The sequence below is a fragment of the Oenanthe melanoleuca genome, chromosome 2, assembly GCF_029582105.1.
Source record: "Oenanthe melanoleuca isolate GR-GAL-2019-014 chromosome 2, OMel1.0, whole genome shotgun sequence".
NCBI classification, from domain to species: Eukaryota; Metazoa; Chordata; class Aves; order Passeriformes; family Muscicapidae; genus Oenanthe; species Oenanthe melanoleuca.
This window is the reverse complement of record NC_079335.1, coordinates 94,389,017-94,413,627: the sequence shown is the minus strand read 5'-3', so window position 1 is coordinate 94,413,627 and position 24,611 is coordinate 94,389,017. Positions and strand designations below refer to the sequence as shown.

Below are 24,611 nucleotides of genomic sequence, written 5' to 3'. Positions count from 1 at the left end.
AATTTTATTGCTAGAAAATCCCAATGGCCATAAGTAATTTAGTCTGAGAGGTGCACTCCTACAACCACCAGCAAAGACAATGGAATTATGTCATTGTATATTCCTCCTGCCACTGGATAGTATCTAAACCCAGGTTATAATACATATGTGCTTGGAAGAGACCAAAATAATACAAGGTGCCAAGAGTGTACTATGAAACTTGTGTGTGCTGTCTTGCATTTAAGTATGAGGATAAATAAATGAGGATAAATGGGAGCAGGAGAAGCCTCATATTGGGATGCACAACTGACACTAATCTGGGACTGAGACCTGCTCATGTTGTGGGTAACACAAATGTGGAAACCCTCTGTACTCACTTCAGAGGGAGATGAATTATGAAAAGTGAAAGCACAAAGTCTTTTTTCTCCTTTCTGTCTGGCCAGCACTGATGTTGGGTCCTTGGAGCAATTTGCATGTAGACAGTGCCACAAGGTTCCTTCTCTTCTTCAGCCAGCATGTTTCTGCTTTGGAATGATGATGTTCAGATACCATGCCAGTAAGGCTCTGAGATCACCACTGGTTCAACACATGAAAGCAAATCATGGTTTTGTTTTGAATTATTAAGTGAGGTAATGGATTTAAAAAGTGTAAAAGAAAAGGACTTCAAGAAAAAAGGACAAAGAAAATGCTCTCATTTTTTGAGTATAAATGGCTAACCTGTGGTAAAGATCATCAAAGGAGGAGTAATTTCATTGTTTTAAAATGAAATGTGAGGGAAAATGAGAAAAGAAATATTTAAGACCATCTCACAAGCTCCTGAAAATACACTATTTTATTCTAGTTAAAGAAAAATAAATACTATACTTGTCAGGTTCCATATTTATTAATTTGAATAGGTTATTGCACTTTTCAATTAAAAGACAGACTTGGGAGCCATTGTAGAAATTGCAAGGACTAACAGCAAATTCAGTAGAATTTACCTTTACCTAGGTGAGCTTATGGATCTTCTGATTACAAAGCAGCATAGCATTATCAGCTGTGTAATTTGATATATATTTGCTTCCAGACTGAGCTTGTAAGACTTTGTAATGCAAACATTACAAATACACACACAAACATTTTCATACTCAAAGGATAGTTTGCAAAAAACACCACCACATACCATTTCTTCTCAAGCATAACCAACTACATTTTGGAAAGCTTCTGTCCAACCACAAAATTTCTGTGTGAAAAAAGAAACACCTAGAAAAAGGTATTTGCTTCCTTAATTCACCCATCAGGAACCAGGTCCCCAAATGTCAGATTCACTCTGATGCTAAACATCCTACTGTATAAATAGGAATGTGTTTACTCCAGCCTGAGCTGTACAAAAGGCTGCAGCTAGCTTCAGGCTGCTTAGATTGACTAAACTGAAATGTTTTAAATCTATCAAAATTTGCAAAATTTCTTTCTTTTTTTTTTTAATTTACTATCTATTTTATTACCAGGAAAAAATAAAAAGGTTGGCTTCCCTTATCTATATTTTTTCTCAAACATGGAAAATATAAGTGACATCCCTAATCTGTTGCTCTTTGAGCCATTTAAATAATTAGCAGAACACAATGAAACACTAAGATGCTGGTGAAACACTAGGGCAGGTTGCCCAGAGAGGCAGTAGATGCTCCATCCCTGAGAGCTTTCAAGATCAGGTTGGATGAGGCTCTGAGCAGCCTGACTTAATGGAAGATGTCCCTGCACATTGCAGGAGGGTTTGGAATAGATGGCTTTTATATATCCTCTATGTCCCCTCCAACCCAAACTATTCTAATACCATGATTCTCTGAAAACATATTGACACTTTTTTTCCATAGTGTGTTCAGGAATCCAAGCACTATGTCACCATGAGTCCAAGGTCTGCTAGTTTCCTGAACAGCAGTCCCAGATAAAGAACAAAACACTGATGCTTCCAATGGCATCCTCTCTGTTTTAGGAGGCAGAAGTGCCTAGATTCTCCCTCTCAAATTGCACATCAGTTTCTGGGAAGCAGAAGACATGTGGTGTTCTTTCAGCTAGGTGGAGCTTTCTGAGAGCACCAGCAGTCTCTGTGCAGAGGTGGAAGAGTGTCATCTCTATCACACAGCTTCCTGTGCTGCCCTCTGCAAAAAAGCACTCTGGCACCAGAAGTCTCCTTTGTGCCTACAGATGAGTGCTCCCATATAATTCTGTAAAATTTCAGCATGAGGCAAAGGGTACGGATCCAATATTTGCAAAATTTCTGGTTTATTCTTTGCTTGTGTAGTCTTCCTGATGGTAGAAAGGAAAGGCATCTGGAAACATAATTTCTATACACCTGGGGAAAGTTAGGTAAAGATGTAAAACAGAAATCCTTCCTCATACTATAGGCCATTAGCTGATGAACACCTAATCCTTTCCCAATTTTTGATTAATTCCTTTGTGGAATAAAATAAGAGAAAGCAGCTATGTATTTTTTTGATCATTATTTTTTATTGTTTTTTTACACATTTGCACAGTGTCTGATCTCTAGTTTAACTGGGAGGTATCTAAACATACCATACTTTGGCTCATGATGCACCAGCACAAGGCTGCAGGGTGTTTCAGGAAGGTGAGGGGGCAAAGTAAGGAGGCAACCCCACAACAGATGCTTTCACCTGGCCCAGTCTCTTTGTAGGGTTTTGATTTTTAGATTTCATTTTCATTTTATATATTTTCCCAGCTAATAGATTTCACTTCTTTTTTAAAATGACAACAAAAATAATCTAAAAAGTGCTAATAATCCACTACAGCTTACACAAATAATTTAAAAGGAGGAGACTGTTAGGTCTATCTCTGACTGTCTGTGTATTAAAAAGCATTTTGCTCCACACCTGTGTGCTGAGATCAGTAACTTTTCCTACAGCATCTCTTATAGAACAGCAAGTCTGATTTGCAGCCCCTGAGATATCAAACCTACCGCTTCCCTTATTAGCTCCTGCCAGTAGTGAATAACCCAAGTAATCAAGGACATTTTCCAGCCTGATTTCATACCTTTGTGCCAGTGCATGATAAACAAGGACCGACCAGCTATGAATGGAGAAAGAAAGAAAGAGAGAGAGAGAGAGAGAGAAAGAAATAGAAAGAGAGAGAGAGCGAGAAAGAAAGAAAGAAAGAAAGAAAGAAAGAAAGAAAGACAGAAAGAAAGAAAGAAAGAAAGAAAGAAAGAAAATATATTAGAAACAGGTGAAGAAAAAGATATAGTTTTTTCAAAAGATGTAATTTTTATACTGTGCATAATCTAAGGCATCTTTAGCCACTGTAAAAGGTAAGAGTAACTTAAATATTGACTAAATCTCTCTGCACCTCTGACCAAATACTCTGTTAGAGTATATTCTCCCTGACTCCACAAAGTCTAACTAAGCACAGACTGTCACCACTCTGGTATTTAGTTCAGCATTATTGTTATTTCATCAATGTGCCTTCAAAGAACCTGCTCAGGGCTGGAATTCATATTCTACTGCTCTCATTGGCGCTGAATGCTGATGGAGAAGGGGCAAAGGGAATAAAAAGACATGGTAACAGGTGACATAGCCTGCCTCAACATGGTACATGCTCAGTGTGGATGGTGGAGCCACTGTCCTCCCAGCCCTTCACTTTTCTCAGAATTTACACCAGAGCTACCACTGAACCACAAACTCACAAATGGGGAAACCGTGTCCCCTTCTATTTCATTTAAATGAGGTGGTTCAGTGAAGATAATTGAGAGTTCTAGAAACTTCAAGAATTATTTTTGTACTTCTTTCTGAAAACATGCTTAAAGTGCAACCTTTACACAGCATGAACATAATCTACATCTCTGGCTTTGAATAAATTCAAACTGAAGTACAAAAAAAAAACCCTTAAAACATCTCTAGCCTCAATAATGAAAATCCCAGATACTAAACACTTTTAAGTAAGAATGTGTTCACTTTTAAAATGGATTTAGCCTAAGCTTATTGCTATAATTTTTGCTAGTTCACAGGATGCTCCTCCCTATATATGTAGAGTTTAAGAAGGAGCAGAGACACAAATTTTGGTTGCAAAGTTCTGGGCTTTTGAACATGAAAAGGAAATACTAAAGATTTACATTCCTAAGCCAATGTTTTGCATTTTCTTTACATAGAAAAAATCCATGACAGGAGTATGATTCCTTAAAAAATACATAGCTTTGTATACAAAGTAATACAGCAAGATCTCATACTGAACAGCAAGCTATTCTGCAAAAATAGTTGTATGTATATGTACATATCTTGACTTTCATATAAACAGGCAAAATTGCTTACACTTAGCTGGATTCCTATTAAGATCCCAAGCCAGAAACACAAACGGGTTTGATATTCCTCATAAATTCTTATTTTGTTTTTTTTCTGTCCATCCTTATCCAACAATGCTTTTCCTTTTCATTGGACTGCCCATTCAGTTAGTGAAGAAAGATCAAACTGAGATGAAAGTAAGAATTGATCTGTGTGATTCCCTGATGCCCCTCTCCTCCTAGATCTTCAGGTCAGACATCAGCTATTACTAGAGGGCCGTGAAAAAATGTAGGAAACAGATAATTTTCTGTGATATCAAGTTACACAGGCACATCACACAATACATTAATACATGTGCTCAGAGTGACAACACAATTTGCCCCAAGAGAATATTGCTTTCATGGGTTATTCTTTTCCTAACTGCAAAAAGAGAACAAAATCAAGGGTTGAGGGAGTCTGATGGCTGTTTGGAAAGAAAAACATTTTTCTATTCCCTGAAAAAGATATCAAATCCCAAGAAATAATCAAATGGTGCTATAAATTCACCGTTCTTATTAATAAAATCTTCTTCAGGGGTAAAACTGATGTCAAATTCTGTCTACTAGCAATTGGAAAAGGCTTTCAGTGAAAAGAAAGAGTAAAAGAGAATTATTATCAAGGAATTTTTGTGGTTTTTTGTTTCTTTTATATTCTTTTGCATTGTCCTAGTGTTGGTTTCACAAGCTGAGAAATAGCAAAGGGCAAAAACAGCTATTGAAGAATACTTTTCTTCTATTTGCTTGACCTGTCCAGAAAAATGGAACCATTTGCATCATGAAATCATAATGTGACCTTTTATAAAAACCTTCCAGAAAAACCAACAATAAAAAACATACATGCATGAACAAACAAACAAAATTAACAAAAAAAAAAACAAGGCCCCCCCACCCTTGAACCCAGAGTCATAAGCTATGAAGTAGCCAGTGAGAGGAGGAGTGTTGCCTTTCCCAGAAACTGGTCTTTGCAGGAGTAGGAGAACAGGAATGAAGAAGGTCAGATAAAATGATGAAAGAGATTTGCAGTCTCTTTTTAAATATATTTTTACTCTTCTGTATCTGGAAAAAAAAATACAAAAAAAAAAAAGAAAAAGTGTCAAATGCTGCCTTTCTCTACTTTGTCCAAGGGGTAGGTAATCTGGGAAAGTAAAATAAGGGTATCACTTTAGACAGCCTAATTTTCTGCAAGCAGTGAAGCTTTGCTTCACTGTTGAAAGGGTACAAGGTGAGGCATGCCAAGGCAATACCTCTTATGGGCACAACTGGAAATATCATTCTGTCCTAAACCAATTGAAATCTATTATGATCAGACTAATCCAGCTAGAATTCAGACTTAGTCATCAAGATCACATAATGGAGTCCAGCACGCTTAGATCAAGACATTTTAATAGGTCTCTTTGCTGTAGGGCTCTCTGATCATCTTTGATTAACAGCTTTTCCAGCACCTTTTTGCTTATGAAGGCAAGAATGTTGTACATGTGGTCTGAAATGAAGAAAAGAAAATGCTCCAAACACAAAAGAACACTACACTTTAAAAGCTCTTTTCTCCCATTGAGCTTTCAGTGAAAAACACAGCCTTAAGTATGGAGAGGTACCAAAGACTTAACAACATATATAAGTGCATTTTACCATCTGCTTGACTCTTCTGTCAAATATTTATAATCCCTTGACCTCATAATTAGGCTATGTTTGACTAATATTATCCTGAATGTACAAACATAACTGTTTTCTATCTAGTCATACTACAAGTGCATCTTCACAAATAAACAGACCTCCTTGAGAAAGAAGTATAGACAAGAAAAGATTTTTATTATTTCTAGTGAAAATGGACAGTTTCTAATTAAAGAGGAAAATCTATCCAATTTCTCTCATAACCATCTCTAGAAATCCTCTGGAAAAGCCTCAAGCAGGAACATGAATATTTTACTCTATACTGGCTGTTCTAACCATCTCCCTGAGTACACCTGGCACCCTGTTTAGGTGCTGTGATTCTGACAATACTTATATCAGCAGAGTTTGAAAGTGCATTTGAAAGAGTCTCTCAACAAAGGAGATTCAGCCCAGGGACAGATGAATTTACCTGGAGGGCTGGGCATGCCTTGGAAGACATTATTGCATCAAAACATCTTTTGGTACCTTTTAGGAACTCAATTTACTTTGCACTCAATAACATCCTGTCTTTTTTTTTTTTTTTTTTTTTTTTTAAAGTGGTATTTGGGCAAAGGAGAAAAATGACTGCATAAACAAAGATCTTTACTGCTGGATTGTCTGTGATGAATGTATACAGTGGCTGCACAGATCTACTAGTGAGTTGGTATCTTCTACCACACAGATAGCAGGGGAACCTTTCCTTTCAGGATGGTCCCCTATAAATTGCTACTACAAATTCTTGCTCAGTGATTAAATTCTAAGACACTATTTTAAAGAATTGGGCTTTCAGCATTTTATTTGATTTATTTAGACTGAGTTGTCACATTTCCAGCATAATCAACAATAGGCAATACTAACAGCCATAACAACAGTACTACATTTCCATGATGTTTCCCAGCTAAAACATTCAGCCTGATTTACTGTCATTAACAGGATCATAACAATCCCATGACACTTATAATTAGCCACATTTTAAAGAGAAAAGACTGACTCAGAAGGAAGGGTAATTATTTGGGGCAGGTGGACTAAATGACATATTTGAGCAGTAAGTATTGCTGAACTTCTTAAAGGATTTGCTGAATCACACCAGGGATCTGAAACAGAGCTTGGAGTACCACCTAACCCATGCTTCTCTTCCTACACCATCCACACTTAGAAGAACTTTAACCCCTCCCATCCCTGCTAATGAAACAAGGGAAAATGCAGTTTTCTCCATTCTCTGGAAGTTTCCTGCCTGTGGAGAACTGAGTCAACCCAAAAAGGCTGGAGGTCCAAACCCTGTCAGTGTTCAAAGCCAGACTGGCTAAGGCCTTGAGCAACCTGATATAGTGGTAGATGCCCCTGTCTGTGGCAGGGGAGGTTAGGAGTAGATGATCTTTAAGGTCCATTCCAACCCCTTAACTCCTGTGATAGCCTTTTACTTCTCTAAAAAGCAACATCATCTGCTCCAGTAAGAACAAACCAGCATAGAACTTGCTTTGAATTGTTTTTCTTCTTGGTGGAGCAATGTTTTTGTTTCCTAGCCAAATTTCCCATTGGATACAATAGAACTTTCCTTCAATTACCCTAGCTTTGGATGTGATTCAGCATCCTTCTCATTTAAATACAATAGCTTTAGTGCAAATACTAGCATGTATCAACAAAGAGAGTTGAAAGAGAAAAGGAATGAATATGCAATGCTCAGAACACCCAAAACTTTAAGTAGTCCACTTAGCATATATTGAATATCATTATTTGAAATAGCCTTGCCTGAATACACATCTCAGTCCTTCAGTGTCACTAATGAACTTTTATATTGTTTGACAATGTTGAGTACTGGCCTTCACTTTGATCACTAATGTAAATGCCAGTGACTTCTACAACAACTTTTCCATGTTGTGATACTGTGAGTTCATTTCTGTTATCAATTCCTAGTTTATATCAAGGCATTTTTATCTTCTGCCTGCTGGACTGTGAAGCTATATATCTATACAGACTGACATACTGAAATGGAAATACACTGCAGTTCATCTTTTTCATCACACAGAATTACTAAGTGTATGAGTATACCCATGCAGCAACAAAGCTGACTGTCAGTTTTGCATAGTAATTAATCTCTCTTAATGATGCTTTGGAGTCCAAAGTCTTAGAAGAGCTATCCATTTTAACAGTTTGCATTTATTCTGCCTGCCAATTCAAATTCAAATTCTGCCTAATTCAAACTTTCAAAATCTGCTCCAGATCAAACTTTCAAAACCTGCTCTCTCAACACAGAGGACACACAGAAGCATTTAGACTGAGGTGAGAGTTTAGACTAACTCAGAAACATCTGTTCTGTATTGACTCCTGCTCTTCACCAAGCAGAAATCACAGATGTGATGCTGGTTGCACCAGCTGGAAGTGGAGAGCTGACCTCTCCCACCACTGCTTTGGATGGCAGCCAGCTCTGCTGCTCTAGGTAAATGCCTGCATTTTACCTCCACCTCTTCCTCTCCAGTTGCCAAAAACACAACAGTGCTAGGACACTATTGAAGTTAGGATGTTTCTTTTTTTTTTTTTTTTTTTTTTTTTTCATTCTCTCAGGGACTTCTTCTCCCATTTGTTACCTAACAGATGGGAATAATGGGTACTTAAGAGAGAAAGATGTGGCCAGGATGGGGAGGAGGAGGGAAGGGATGCTGCTTGCTTCAGTCTAGCTGCAGCTGGGGGAGTGAGTGTGGTGGCTGGGGGGACTCAGCGCTCTTGGGGAGTGCAGAGATACCACGAGCCCTGCCTGGGGGTCAGGGCTGGGCTCAGCCCCCTCTCTCTCTGGGAGATCAGAGGGCAGATGGCTGTGGTTTTGGTGCCAGGCTGCTGCTGCCTAAAGGATTTGCTGTCACTGTGGAGCTTTGTCCTTCCCTGCTTCTCCTTACCGTGGGTGAGCATCTACTAGCAAGAGTGGTCATTGAAGTGGGACCTTTTCAACACCTGACCTCACTGGGAGGCACCCTCCCCATCTGCTCAGGTGTCCCAGGAGAAGCTCGGGACCCCAACCCCCTTCCCTCTCCCCATGGAGCATCTCCTGGCTGCTTGAGGGAGTGCGGCTGCTGTGGACATCCCCAGGCCATCACACAGGAGATGTGAGAGCCAGGGAAAAACCTGAAACAACACCCTCCCTCCACCTTCTCTCTCATCCCAGGGCCTGTCCCTGCTGTTTTCCACCACTAATTTGGGGGTTTTTGCTACATTTTTTAACTCAATACCCCTCATCCACCTGGATTCCTGCTGCTCCAGCAATAGCTTCAAGGTTTTGCCACACTTTGTTTGCCATCCTGGGGTGTGGTTGTTTCTGCTGTTCCAGCCTGTTGTTTCAAGGTCCTGCTACAGTCCATTTCACTATCCAGAGGGGCACCAGGACCGGCTGCCCATGGGTTTGTAAAGGAATCCCCTTTCCATCCCTTCCCCCGGCTGTGCTGCCATTGCCGTGTGGAGAGAGGGGCTGGGCCCGCCCACAGCGCCCCCTGCAGGCACGGGGGAATCATCGCACCCGCCCTGCCCGGCCGGGAGCCACCAGCGCCCCTGGCGGCTGTGACCGGAACTGCACCAGAGGGGAAAGGGCCCCACAGCCCAGAGAAGGCTGGCACTGAGCTTGGGGTTCTGTTTGCTGCTAGTGCTGTAACTGTTGTTGTTTGTCTTGTTTTTCATATATACATATACATATACATATATATATTTATATATATATATATAAAAGTAAAGAACATAATTCCTTTTCCTATTTCTTTGCCTGATAGCATCATCATTTCAAAGTTATAATAATTTTAGGGGAAGGAAGGAGTCATATTTTCCATCCCAGGAAGGTTCCCACCTTCCTTGGCAGACACTTGTCTTTTAAACCAAGACAGACACCTCCCAGTGGCATCCAGTGCCAGGCCAGGCTATCAGCACGAGACCAAGCCCTATAGTTTTCAAATTGCATTTAAAAGAAAAACCTCTTCTTTCCTAAAAAATAAATGCTGAATGCAAATTGCAGGACAGCATGGTGTGGATTAAGGATTCTTTGGGCAGGGGTTTTGGCATTTTTTTCACAAACTATTTAGCCTGCTTGAATCCCTGTGAATTAAAGACCTTGCATAGTCCTTGTTTTCTCTGCTAAAATTGCTGAAGCATTATTACCATTCTTAATTCTAAAGGAAGTACAAGATGACAGCACAATTATTCATTACTATACTGTTGAAAATATAGGGGGAAATGAGATATTTATTTATCTGTCTTTCTATCTAATATTTTTTGTATTATTTATTTATGAGATATTTATTTATAAATATCTCATATTTATAAATCTGGTTCTCTTGCCACATTGCAATAAACATGTGTAGCACAGACTGTCAGTGTTACATCCTAACATAGCAAAAGGGTTGCTGTTGAAGGGAAGTTCAGTACACAAAGTTCATGTGCTATGACTCTTCAGCCTAGAAACAGAGCTCTAGAGGGAGTCTAATAAAAAGCAAATGAAATTATTAGTGGCACCAAGAATGTGAAAGGGAACAATTACTCACTGTTTCTCACAATCCAAGAAGGGAATTACCAAACAAACTTACCAAACAGTAAATTCTAGAAGAATAAAAATATATGATTTATCACACAATGGGTAAGAGAGTTTTGAATTGTGCTGCCTCAGTGCCCAGTACACAAAAGTACCAGGGCTCCAAAGATAATTAGACAAAGTAATGGAAAAAAAAATCCATTGGAGTGTATCCAAGTCAGAGGTTTGACCTCTGCCTTGGCCTTATGGAACACAGAAAACTAATTTTGGCAATGGCTGTGAAATGTTGACACACAGGTGACAGAGAGCTAAAGGGACTCTTGGTCTAGTCCAGTAAAGTTTTTCAAGTGTTCATAGCAAAACTGAGATGGTGTTTGAAATTAGCTTCCACCCCTACTAAATAAAAGCATAGGTTTTTAAAAATGAGATTATTTATTCACAGCTCTGCTCCCTCCCCAAACCCAGCCCCATTGAAGCACTGAGTAAAACGATAAAAGAAATTGCACATTCTTGTTTGGCCTTTGATATCACAAAACAAGTTCTACTGATGCAGTGCACAATGAGGTGAAATAGTAGTCTGAGTAACTGTACCTCACATAATCTATAATTCAGTCCTTTTTATCAAATTATCAAATCTGCCACTTTTAATTCCTTTTTAATTCCTTTGTGGACTCAGCATCTTACAAGACGCAAAGAAGCGACCTTGGATTTTTTTCATAAGCTTTTTCCCCCAGACCTGGGTATTTCTTATCCCCATGAGTGCTAAAGTGGGCTCAGTCATAATCTGCAGCTTTTTCACCTGAAAAGGACCACTGAAGCTATTTCTAGTGTTCAAAATAAAACAAAGATGTTGAAATCTAAGTACTCCATTCTCTGCATTGGATGATCCTGTCTCCTACTAAAGCCATTTGAAAGTCTTTTCTAAGATAATTAAGACCATGGAGAAGTAAATTCTATATAGTTATGGTATTTTCTTTCTTCCATGGCACCAGAGATATATGAGGCCTTAGAAGCAAACTTCAGAAGATCAATGAAATAAAGAAGAAATATGCATCATAAGTTAATTCATCTCTGCTATCAGCATGTCTAATGGATAAAAAAATTTTGAGTGATTAGTATTTTTAAAGAAAACAAAATGCTATTTGAAGGTGCTTGCATTCTCTTTAAAGCAAGGGAAAACAAAAATAAATGATCTTGGGAAAAAGTTTTGAATACTTGTTTAGTAAGTAAATTTAAATAACATCACTCCATTTAGCACACGACTCAAAAGCATAACATTAGTTTTTCTATAAGGAGAAATAGCATTAGTTTAGAAGGTATTCTGGTTTTGGAGCTTTGGCACATAATTGCACCTAAATAATTCATTAAGCCAAACAATTTCCAGTCCTTTTCACACTGATGTTGAGTTTTATGTTTGCTTGACAGCTTCCACTCCACTTGACCTAGGATAATATCAGTGATGAAACAGATAAGTTTTAAATATGCTATTTGCCTACCAGCACATTATGAAAATATATAAAAGCAGATAAAAAGATAATAAATACACTGGCTAAGTGTGATGATTGAGTTTCCTGAATAAAGCATGTATGAAAGAAATTAGATACTTACTAGGTAAAGCCACCTAGAAGATTAGGTGCAAAAAGATTAAGTGAAAATGGTTATTCTATATTTGATAATCAAACATAATTTAAACCTCTGCCTATGTTTGGGGTAGAAGCTAGATCATTGTTTTCATAAAGAGATGTTTCATTGTGGATGGAAATAAAAACCTCAGTCCTTTTCAAGGAGCAAGGGGGATGAGTTGTGTGGTGGGTTGACCTTGGCTAGACACAAGGGCTACTCTATCACTCCTCTCCTAAGCTGGACATGGGGAGAGAATATATAAGGAAAGGATCATGTTTTGAGATAAGGGCAGGGAGAGATCATTCACCAGTTACTGTCACAGGTAAAACACACTTGACTTGGGAAAATTGATTTAATTTTTTAATGAAATCAGAGTAGGCTAATGTGAAGTAAAACCAATCCTTAAAACACCTTTCTCCCATCCCTCCCTCCTTCCTGGGCTTTATTCCTGATTCTCTACCAATTCCTCCACAGGGCACAAGAGGACAGAGAATGGGGGTTAGAGCCAGTTCCTCAAATATTGTCTCTGCTGCTCCTTTCTCCTCATGGGGAGGACTTCTCATAAACTGCTGATGGGCTTGGCCTTGCTGGGTGGGTCTGTCTTGGAGCTGCTGGGAGTGTCTCTGACATGAGGGAAGCTTCTAGCAGGTTTTCAGAGAAGCCACCCCTCCAGCCATTCCCACTACCAAAACCTTACCATGCAAATCAAATACAACCAACCACAGGAAGTAGGATAATCAAAGCCAACAAAGTTTTCAGCCACATATGTGAATTAGAATTTTGTAGTAAGCACTGGGCTTCTTTGGCTGAGTGACTAAAAAAAATTAGGATAATGCCTAGCTCTGGGTCAGACACAAGGAATTGGTGTATTTCTCACATAGCAAAATGTCTGTTGGAGATTGGAGTTTTGTGGGGGGAGTAGGTAGATGGAAATAAAATAAAAGATCAAGTTGAGCCTTTAGTCTTTTTAAGCTTTTAAAACAAAACTTTTATGTTTACCATTTACTTATTGCTGAATAAACATGTGAAACACCATTTCAAAGCAAAAATTCTCATTTGGATTTTTTCAATGTGTCGTCAGTTTTTGGCAATTATTTGTTTTGAATTAAACTCCTAAACACTTTAGCCTGATTAAAAAAAACCAAACACTTTTCAACTAATAACACTTGTTGATTTTCTTCTAAATTTGTTATTGCCTGCAAGTATTAAGTTTTGAAGTTAAGAAAAGTAAAGAAATGGTTTAGAAGGAGAGAAATAATGAATTGCCTAGTGATGGATCAGTTAATGATTATCAGTAATAAAGATTACACTTTTCAGTCAAGAGTTTCTAGACACCTGTGTGTTGCTTTCTCCTTTGAGATGGGATACCACACTTTAAGAGTCCTATCTGGCTCTTGTAGCTGGTGTGCTCAAATTGGAAGTTATTTATTGAAGATGCAATCTAAATGTCACCAATGTGTTTTGAAGAGCCATTTCATATTCTCCCTTCTTCTCATGAGAAGACATGATCTTATTTCTCTTTCAGGACTAAGTGTTACATCAGGAAAAAGAAGCCTGACTGTCACTCTACCAAACATAATTATTGCAGCTGGGAGCAAGGAGGACTCTCCTCTTGCTGAAGTGAAAAATTTCTATACATCATTGCACAGACAAATTTTCCTAAATGGGATAAGGACTCTAATAGAAACAATATCACAGCTGTATTCCCTGACTGGTGCAATAAATTAATTGATGGTGCAAAATAAAGGAAGAATTTCTGCAGTGCACTGTGTAAGTTACACATTCCTCTATGTCTCTAGGACCGTGAATGTTATCCCTGAGGAGCAATGCAACCATCTGCCATCTCTGAGCAGAACTATATGTAAAGGACCCAAAGGAACATGGAAAAATTCTCCATACAGGTAACTACTAAAAAAACCCTGGTTAAGTTGCCTCCAGTGATGATTTTTTTCACCATGAATATTCCAAGTATTCACTTAAATCAAAACAAATGGAATTCCCAATTTTTCAGCTTGTCACATATATCTGTGACTTCATGTAAATAGAATCAAAAAGCAATCCAGCATCCTAAAGACCGTGTATCTAGGCTCCTATGAATAATAAAAAGCAAGTTAAAAATGAGACACATGAAAGTCTCAAAGGAAAAACAGGTGCTTTCTGTAAGACTTACAAATACATACAAAACTGACATGTTGCAAAATCATCTGCACAATTATAAAAGATACCTTTCTACATATTCCCTGTATTCTCACCAAGCTTGCATACCATGGTGATGTACTCTTTGCCCTGCCTAGATACTAACAATGTATTTTGCACTTAGCTTCAAAAATCATATTCATCTGCTATTAAAACTGCATAAAATCTTCTTCAGAATGCATTCTTCTATGCAAATTCCAGCTTGCCTCAGGTGCCACTTGCTAAATTCAACAAACTGTTTCTTTTAAAAGAGCACAAAAAGAATTTTAAAAAGCACAAGAAGCTGTTCCACCTCCCCAGATATCCTATACTGCAATACTGTGGAACAATTGTTTGTAGAGATAAATTACAGTGAAATACATCTTTTTGGAAGGTAAAATGCCTTCATGTTACAACCAAGTTTTTCCAGAAAAAAAAAAAAAAAAAAAAGCAAGTTTTTCTGATTTGTAACTTGAGGTCATAGCTGTTAATGTAATTCAAGTAACAGGCCATAAAAAAAGAAGTGAAAAAAGGAAGGAAATTGTCTTCAGTGAGTAGACTTAGACTACAGTCATTCCAATTTGCCTGTGTTGCTGGATTATGACACATAATATGAAGAGCACTATCAATCAGCAAGGAGAAATATGTGTTTACCTTACAAACTGAAATGGATTTTTGTTTCTGACAATAACTGAGAGATCAGCTTATCTTTCTAAACAATTAGAAATGGCACCATTGTTTATATGACCTATAATTTACCTTTTTACTTCTCTCAAGGACACATAGACAAAATCTCTTTATTTATACATTTGAGTAACCTGTTTTAAAACAGCATCAGAATTGTGAATACTAAATAAGCAGGATTTCATCAGAAGTCTACTTTGTGTTCATTGCTATGTAGTGGTCTTGGCTATACTGGCACATACAAAAATTTCATCTTGCAGAAGGCTGCAAAGACAGGCAACATTAAATGGCTGAGAAGTTTTGACAAATGAAGCTAGGAAGAATCCTGTTAATTTAACTCTCTCTGAATAATTGTGGAGCCCTCATCATGGTGTCTTCTCACCACCATTTCCTATACCAAAGGCATTGCCAGATAACATTCTGTGCCAGCTACTCTGCCACTTGATTTTTAGGACAACTGGGACAGAAAGAAATGAAGACTTTAATTTAATAGTCAGGGAATTTTTCACTTCCTGATCAAGAAATCATTATCAAGAAAAGTTAAGACTGAAAGGCAGCTCTGCATGTGGGCAATGTACAGAACTCAAAAGAAAAGCCTTTAAATACTGATGAGCAACATTGTATCTTTAAAAAAATCAAAATAAAGAAAGCTAAAACCTCCATCTCTGAAATATAGTCCGTACATTAAAAAGTTTACATGTATTATTATATTAAATTCTATTACAAGTGACTATATTCTATTCTTTTGTGTTGCACTGCATAGAAGACTGTAATACTGAAGAAGACCTGTCAAAACACAGGTTTTGATTTGACCATGAGGTGGCAGCCCTGCTCAGCACAGAGCCAGAGCACATTAGGCTTTCACTTATGTACCAGCTGTTGAAGATGCAAATACCCTCTATATTTCCGTGCTAAAACATGCATGTTACCATTAGAGTAATACTTTCCTAGAACAAACACACAAAAAAAGGGAACCTTTTATTTGTCTACAACGGGTCGTTGAGAGAGTATATTTGACTGAATAGAGTGTGTTTTCCCCAAAACAAGAAGTTACAGTGAAAACTTTTCATTAACATTGCAGAATCTTTTCCCAGTGAGAAAAAAAATCAAGGACGTGGTAGAAATAACCTGTCAAAATGTTAATCATAGGATCATACATAGAATAGTCTGAATTTAAAGGTCATCCAGTCCAACTCCACAGCAATGAGCAGGGACATCTACAACTAGATCAGGTTGCTCAGAGCCCTGTTCAACCTGACCTTGAATGTTTCTAGGAATGAGGCTTCTACCACCTCAATGGACATAATGTTCCAGTCTTTTGTCACCATTACTGTAAAAAAATTCTTTCTTGTATTGACTCTGTAATGGGGAAGAAAAAATTTCTCATTTGCTGTTAGTTTTATTAGAAAAATAAGCTATCTCAAAAAAAGAAATGTTGGAATGTAAAGAAAAATTATGTCCATGAGGCTGCTTATAATTTTCCATTCAAAAACTTGCCAAGCAATGATTTCACATGAGAAAAATTCAGTTTTCCAAGATGGTTTAACAGTGTTCTATCTCACAGGAAACAATTGATGAACTACTTGTGCTGATGATGTCTCTGACAGGGATGTATTTTTATTTGAGAAACGACATCCCCATATTAATTTTCTTGAAACTGAGAAAAAGGGCAGTATTTTCCACAGGAAACAACCAACCAAACCATCAACAGTAATTTGAATATCAGATTAACATGAGAAAACTAGTCTGTATTCAAGAGACTTGTACAAGATTTTGAAGCAGTTATGTCTGAAATCAAAGTTATGGCTGCAACTTGCATAGCTATCCTCAAACTGCTCAAACTAGCTTTACTGCCATTGGCTTTGGTATGGATAGATTTAGTCATACAAAGGTCTGGCTAGACACATAATTCCTCACACTCTCAGTGAGCTCTATCTTTTTTCCTGGAGGCATGCCCACTTGAGTATTTTTTGGTAGCTTCAAGGTAACTGACACAGAAACTGCATTTCACACCTGTGACTATAGGGTAGACATCTATTTTCAACATCTTTGTGTCAACATGGCTAGCTATTCTATATCTCTCTAGACACTAGGTTCCCCATATAGTAGAAGGACAAACAGAATGATTTTGGTATGTATGTATGCCTATAAGTAGATATTACAATAGCTGCCTCTGTATATAATTTTAAAAGCAAAGTGGATACATATCCTACAAAGATTTATTCAAAATATAGTCTGCATCTTTCTTTTCTGGGTGCAGGATGCCTGTGCAGCAGGAAGAGTGTTGTCAGTTGGGTTCAAGACTTCAGCTGATGCAAAAGGTAGGGGTGAGAAAGCTGAAGCTCTCATGTTATGTTACACAAATGGGCCTGTTTAATACAAATACTCCACAGCTACACACTGAATAGAGGTGGTAAAACCCAAGTACACTCGACCCTGAAAAAAGTCCAGGCTGTTTCACCCACCAAATTACATGTGGTGAGCACATTATAGCCATAATCTCAATCTTTCTAATTCTTAAATCTTTTTTCCAGCATGTGACTGGTGAAAGACCATGCACTGGCACAAGAGAAAGCATATGTTTGAGTAAACATTTTAGTAGTCTGCAAACAGTTATGTATTATCCATGGATAATGTTCCTTTCTCCACATCACTCACATGGCTGGAAAGGAGATTTGCTCTGGAGTGAGTAATGGACAGAACAGGTTGTGCAGTATTTGGCAAAGCAAAAGTGCCATTGTAGTGTTTTTCTTTCTAAAATGCATAATTCACAATATTTTTTTCTGATTTTTATCAATTAGATAATTAGTTATAATCTGAATGAGAAACAGTCTGCCTGCAAATTGTTTTTGTATGGTTAGAGTTGTTTATTCACTGTAATCAATTAGTCCCATGGCACTGGCCTTTTCCCTAAAGAGATGAACTTCGCTATCTATCTGTTACAGGACAATAGATAACAAATATAAATAACACCAAAGATAAGCAACTTGCAAAGAACCAAATTCACATCCTCAGTCTTCAGTCTTCAAGTTCATATGAAACATTCATGTCTTGGTCCTCCAGCCCAAATAAATATGTGGCCCTAAGCTTTTTAAAAACTTGAGAGTGAAGGCCTTCAAATGTAACCTTTTCCTCAAAGTTAGAGAGTCATGGATCTACTCTCTTGGCTGAGGTGGTCCTCTTGAGTGCTCCTAAAAAACCCAGTGTTTCTGCAAGGTCCTGCAAGGAAACAGCCTTCCAGCACAAGTGTTGCTCAGCCATCACCCTCTAGAGTAGGGAGAGCAGTCATTCTGCACATTGAACTTCCTGGAATCTTCATAGTTATATATGGAACTGCACCTCCTCCTGAAAATCTGAGGAGTCACATGTTATTTCAGTCTTTGTGCTTGGTTTCTGCATGACTGCAGGAAGAGATGTGCCTGGTACTTGTTCAAGACGGTTTTCCTGACAGACATTTAACTCAAGTATATAAGTAACATGACCTCTTAACCAAAAAAACTTAATTTTTCTAAACAATTGTTACTAAGGGGTCTCTTAAGAAAAAGTACATAATTATGTTTCTGAAATTAATATATGCTTCTAGGTGAAATTTTCTACGTGTTTAGTTGAGGAATTATATTTCTTCCTATTTACCACTTTGTTAGAGCAGTGAGAATTTATATAATTTTGATGGTTTTGACCATCAAAACAAAGTACTGTATTATTTATATTTAGGAATAATTACATTTCAGTGAATTTCACTGATACATGCAAAAAGAAAATGCTAGAAATTTTGTTTGAATTTATTTTGCTAGCTAATAATTCAGCAATTGTCCTTGAAGCAATGTGGGTTCAGATACCATCTCATAGGCCTGTGGTACACAGGTGAGGAAGTGCAAAAATGTAAACACTGCAGAACATAGAGATGTTTTTCCAAATTGCTGAGGCTGCTAAAATGTCTCTAATGGACCTCTACACTAGGCCAGACTCATTTGAAATTATTCCCAGATGCCCATGAAACCATCCTATCACTGGGATTGCTGCAATTCAGAAATGTTTTAGCAGCTTCCCTTTTCAACAGCATCCTTAATAGAACCTCTTGTGCAGCATTTTTCTTCAGTCTGTTTTCTTCATGTCCAATGCACGCTGTCCTTACAGACAGCAGAATACAGCCTGAAGAAAGTCAGAAGGATAGAATCTCACAAATCTGCATTTCCTATTAAGCAACTCTAATAATCCAGGATTTTTCTTTCAGGCACTGCACAAAAATTGATGGATAAGGCTTACCAGCAGAACTAAGTGGTACTAGGCATTATGTGAAAGGAATGATTTTCCCTCAGAATGCTTCAATGGCTTTTTTCAAATCTAATGACTGCTTCTGTTGTTTTTTTTCTGTTTACCAAACAACCTTTTTGGTTTTAGAATAAACTGGAGAAGTTTAGGAAACAATGGATTGAATATAAAAATGCGTGTCAAAAATGCAATAAAATGTTGCCCTTACCATCTGTTTTCTTTGATTCATCCCCCACAGTAAACTCATCTTTTCTGTCCAATTTGTTGTCTTCCCTTAATTCACCTAAAGAGAAGTAATAAGAAACAATCAGAAACACTATAAGCATTTTAATGCATGCAGAGTGTATTTTAATGCTTGTAAGTCAATGAAATCACAACACCCAAAGGAGATGTTGTTCTTAGGAGGGAAGGTCTGAGTTAAAAAAGAACTTAATTTAGACATTTTCACAGAACAAAGCACCAGAAAAAAAATTACCCAACTCTGATGGATAAGCAAGTTTTAAAATCTACTTATAAATTTCTTCTAATTATCAAAACCTTTTAAAGTTCGTATGCAAACTCACAATTCCTCTGATTGTGTGTAGGCCATTAAAAGCTTCATCACAAGCTTCATTTCAGAATTAGGAGTCTGAAATGTTTATGCTCTCCAAAGAAATAAGATCCTGCAAGGCTTCATCATTAGTGTCTGTTTTAAAAACCCTCTTAGATACCCTGAACAGGCCTATGTAATTTTGCCTTACTTTCTCTTATCAGACTCCTTTAACCACAGATTCATTTGTGCTGGTATCAGGGAGCAATCATCCTAGCACTGATCATTGCCTTTAGAGTCTATGTAGCAAACCAAAAACTCAAGACCTTTGGCAGAGCAATGCAGAATGAAAATAGCAACTTAAGATGGGGTGCATGTTATGAATGTCAACCAAGAGTGACTCTTTTTTTCCATCCTCTATTAACCATACAGCAAAGTACATCAGACCTTTCCAGACCATCCTTCCATGGAATGAGAATGCCAAATGCTAGATCAAATAGAAACTTAAATGGAAAGCTGTAGCAGAACAGAGCTATTTCAGCTGCAGTGTCCAAACAGCAAGAAAGGTCTTTTTCCTTTTGTGATGCACACCTCAACACAAAAAAAACTGTAAAAGCCTCATTTCATAGTGTTGTAAATGTGAGGCTGTATTACAGTGATGCTTATTCCATTTGTATTACTATTTTTGGGACTATCACTACTTCCTAGCCTTTGGATCAAGATTAAAGGTATTAAGTGTTAAAGAGGATATGATCTGCCTTCAAAATACTCATGGGCAGTGGATATTTATTTTTGGAACAGCTCAAAAAATGAAGAATTGTAGAGAAATGAGGTCTCTCTCTTCCACAGTGTGCCTTAACCATTAGCATATTCATTATTTTTGGATGGTAGTGGATCAATCTCTCCCTCCAATTAAGCTTCATCATAGCATAAAAGAGGAATTGTTTTCAAACCACAAAATATTTAACAAGATGGAACCAAAGCATTTTCTCTTCAGTTTTTATTCAAATTTTTTCATGTTTATCTTCCTAAGCTCACTGTATGTGTGAAAAAACATAAAAAGAACACAAAATTATTCAGGACAAGCAGCACCCTCCTCAGCTAATCACATTGCCACTGACTTGGGGTGTTTGTACAGAGAGGTTGTGAGCAGATGCAGCAGGGTTTAGATGTCTGTTTGATGAAGGTGGTCTTAAAAAAAAAAGCTGCAGTCTTCAGGAGCTGAAACAGGTAAGTACATAGCAAAGCACAAAAGTATTCTTGCTGATGGCAAGGATGAACTAACAAAGCTTTTTTGACCATTGCATAAACAAGTTGCTTGACCCTAAGTGTGTGCAGGAAAAAATGCTGACCATCTACACATGCACTGTTTCAGAGTTTGACCTGTCAGAGAAAGCACAGGGCAGTGTATGACAGAGAGACTTTAAACTCCCCTGATAACACAGTTTCTGAACTTTCAGTGAATATCATGAAAAGGGGACTTTTGAGTAATGGAATATCTACCCTGTCATATTGCCAGCAGCAGAGCAGAATAATGATCGTAATGATCTTTTTGAAAGGGATTACAGAGGCAGAGAAATAATGAAACAAATACATTAGATGAGATATTAACATATAGGCATAAATGAAGCTGAGGTAAATTTAGAGATATGAATGTTAAGATTTCATCAGTCCCCAGAGACCCTGCAGTGATTGTTCCTCATAAAGGCCTTATCCCATTATAAAAGAAGCAGAATTTCTTTTCCTGAGGAAGACACTAATTTTCAGAAATCATTATATTTCCTTTCAGAGCACTTTTGACACCTGTAGCAGAGACACATTGCCAAAAAAAGTACTAGCAAAATCATTAGAGCACACTTAATTCCCATATTATTAGAAGCATGCAAAACAAAGGATTGCAGAAGAAAAGTCTGGTGCAATCCAGCTGGCATTTTGTATGTACCTGACCTTTTTGTATTCCTGAGGGGCCTCTTCCTGTTCACACATGTAACACTATCTGAAGAAAAATCTCATATATTAGTGAGAATGATAGCTTTGATTCCCACAGCCCTTCCAATCGAAAACCACCCCTAATTACTAAGGAATCACTGGGAAAGGCCAGCGACCCTGAGAATGATATCAGGAATGTTTTAAACAGAATTTCTGCATCTCCTGCCATCTAAACTCACTGCTGAGCATGGACTTGCAAAGCCTAAATGCTCCTTCAGAATTTTTCTAAGAGGAGGCTTCTAAGTCCAGACTACTTTTGGACTGCATGATATGAGCCAAGTTTGTGACAAGATACATGTGGCTGTACTGGCATTTTTTGATATTGGCTCCAGGGAGCAGGAGCTGTGCAGGAAAGGATAGTGCAATGGCCAAGAGATAAATGATCTCTTCTGTTGGGTTTAATAAGTTTTTTTTAATGTTTAATGGAATTTTCAAACATTTTTTCCACCCTTTTTGGGGTTGCAGAATGGGATTCTTATTTTAACTCAGTTCTTTAGCAAGTTTAAAAATTTCTGTAAAAAAAAACCTCAAGACAGAAAGGCTAGCAATTGCCCTTATAAAAAAAAAATAAACCAAACAAAGGAAAGATAGGTAAAGTAAATCCTAAAAAAAGAGAGGAGAAAAAAATTCTCTGTTTCAAAACCTATTTTGATCTGAGGCTCAAATCAAAGATGCCTTTAATTTGCTTTAAAATGAGTTTATAAGCCAACTTTGGCTTCTCTCTTGTCTTCAAGCAATGAAGATGTTCATTGAAGCAAGAATATTTGTTTCAGATTTCCATGCTGTGTATTGTAAAAGGCTACTTCAGTTCTATGAAAAAATATTTTTTCTTTTTTTTCCAAGCAGGAATGGTGAATCCCATCTATAGAAGAACATTGCTTGGAATTTAATTTAGTTTCTGATTCCCATATATAGGTGACTATGCCTGTGTTCAGGAAGAGACTCTGGGCCCAGGAATGCTTTTTTAGGACATCAGGTTCCCCCATCACAAAGGTGAGATGCTTTTAGGGCTGGCTTTATGTTTCAGTAGAAGAGAACTCACCATTCTGGACATGCTGTTTCTCTTCACCCACAGTATGATGAGGATCCATTTTCTTATCTGTCCTAGGTGCATTTTTCCCTTGAGAGGCTTCATGTTTGCTCATACCACTTTGCCAAGTGTCATTTACAGGATTCTTACTGGAATCTGCACTTTTGCTTTCCCCAGAATTTGGTTCTTTGCTCTTTTCTGTTTTTGCTTCTGTGACATCTTCACTTGGCTTCCCATCCTGTTCGTCTCTTTCCTTTTCATCTGTTCCCTGAGAAGCATTTTCTTCTGCTTCTTTCTTAGCTTTTTCTTCTGCATCTTCAGCAGAGATGCCAAACAAGGAAAGAAATCACGACTATCAGTCAATTTGACAAGAACAACTCACTCAGTATCTAAGTCTACTTCAGCTTTTCACATGGAAACAAATTTACTTAGATAAATATAGGAAGTGACTTGACAACAGAAAAAGAATATAGGAGGACATTTAATAAAATATTCTGAAAATAAACCCCTAATTCTTCTAAATGTATTTTATGGACATGTCCTTTTCTTACCATTTAAAGATCACCTTTGAAAAAGTGGTTTCTCAAAATTCTTAAACAGCAAAAATATATACTAGCTACTGAAGACTGTAAGGGTGTCTCATAGATTTCATAGAATATTCTGAGTTGGAAGGGATCCATAAAGTGCAACTCTAGAGTGAATGGGCCATATAGAGGTCAAACCTATACCCAACCAACTGAGCTAATGTCAGGGTCTTATGGCACACCAAAGGATTCCTCTCACTTGGGGATCTGGAAAAAATAAAAGCTTTATTCTGCACCTGAACCACAAGTTTCTTTGTCTCAGGGGAATTTGGCTTGCTTCAACACCATTGAATAAGTGTGTCTTGTCAAAAGCAGTGCCAGAAAATACTTTATCTAAATGGTGATTTGTACATTAAAGTGTTTGTTTAGTCAGTTATTTTGTTTGTTGCTCTTTAATGATGATCATTTAGGTAAAAAAAAAAAATCAACAAAAAACCAGCAACCCAATTGGTAATAAACTCACTTTTCCCACACAGGGTGAGAAATCTTTTATTTTTACAAATCTCTTTACAAATAGTTTAATAATAGTATTAGCCACAAAACTAGCAATAATAGGTTCCTTCCTTTCTGATCCCCAACTTCTATTTGCTGTCAATAAACAGTAAATTTTTCTGTATTCTATTAATAATAATTGTTTTAATTGGCAATGCATCTTGACTGCAAGACACCAGTTTGTCAAGGGTCAGCAATTTAAGCCCCTGCTGTGTGGTAGTCCTTGCTATGAGACAGGCAAGGAGGGTGGTGCAGAAACCTGCTGCAGGTCAAGAGAAAATACAGCTGAGCAAAGATACTGATGCAAATGGTCTGGAGTCCAAAAACAGTTCCTTAGTCCTTAGCCCATGCAAAGGTATGCTGGGCCATATGTTTGTATAACTCTTTCAGGATTAAAAAAATATGCATGCTTATACTGCTAAATGTACCTAGAAACACAGAAATTATGTAGAAGTCCCCCACAGGTGTGTCTTGCACATAGGATTTTTATACAGTTTATGCTTAGTGAGGAAAATATACATGGTACATGTTGAAATTTAATTCTTAAAACTAGTTACCTGTATTGTAACTTCATTCAATCAACACTCCTCTACTGCAAGACACTGAACATGTTAAATGCTTTGCTTGTTTAGTTAGCTTTAATTTGGCTCATAAGAAATTGCTAGGTAGTAAATAAAACAAACAAACAAACAAAAACCACAACAAAACAGAAACAAACAAAATATCTCTCAAAACACACACACACACAAAAACCCAAACACAAACAAATAAACAAACAAACAAAAACAACCAATAAAAAA

General features: G+C 37.5%; 1 protein-coding gene across 2 annotated transcripts in view; it reads right to left on the bottom strand.

Moving 5' to 3' along the window:
• Nucleotides 1-24,611, bottom strand: part of PDE1C (phosphodiesterase 1C) — a 225,034-nt gene that overhangs the window by 9,915 nt on the left and 190,508 nt on the right. The window contains exons 16-18 of one of the 2 annotated variants that reach the window (XM_056485530.1): nt 22,748-23,050; nt 19,396-19,470; nt 4,074-5,338 (exon numbers count right to left, since the gene is read on the bottom strand). In XM_056485530.1, coding sequence (XP_056341505.1) covers nt 5,325-5,338; nt 19,396-19,470; nt 22,748-23,050 — 392 coding nt within the window. In that variant the 3' untranslated portion in view covers nt 4,074-5,324. Of the gene's footprint in view, nt 1-4,073; nt 5,339-19,395; nt 19,471-22,747; nt 23,051-24,611 lie in introns of those variants that run through there. The other variant, XM_056485529.1, reaches the window with a different exon arrangement.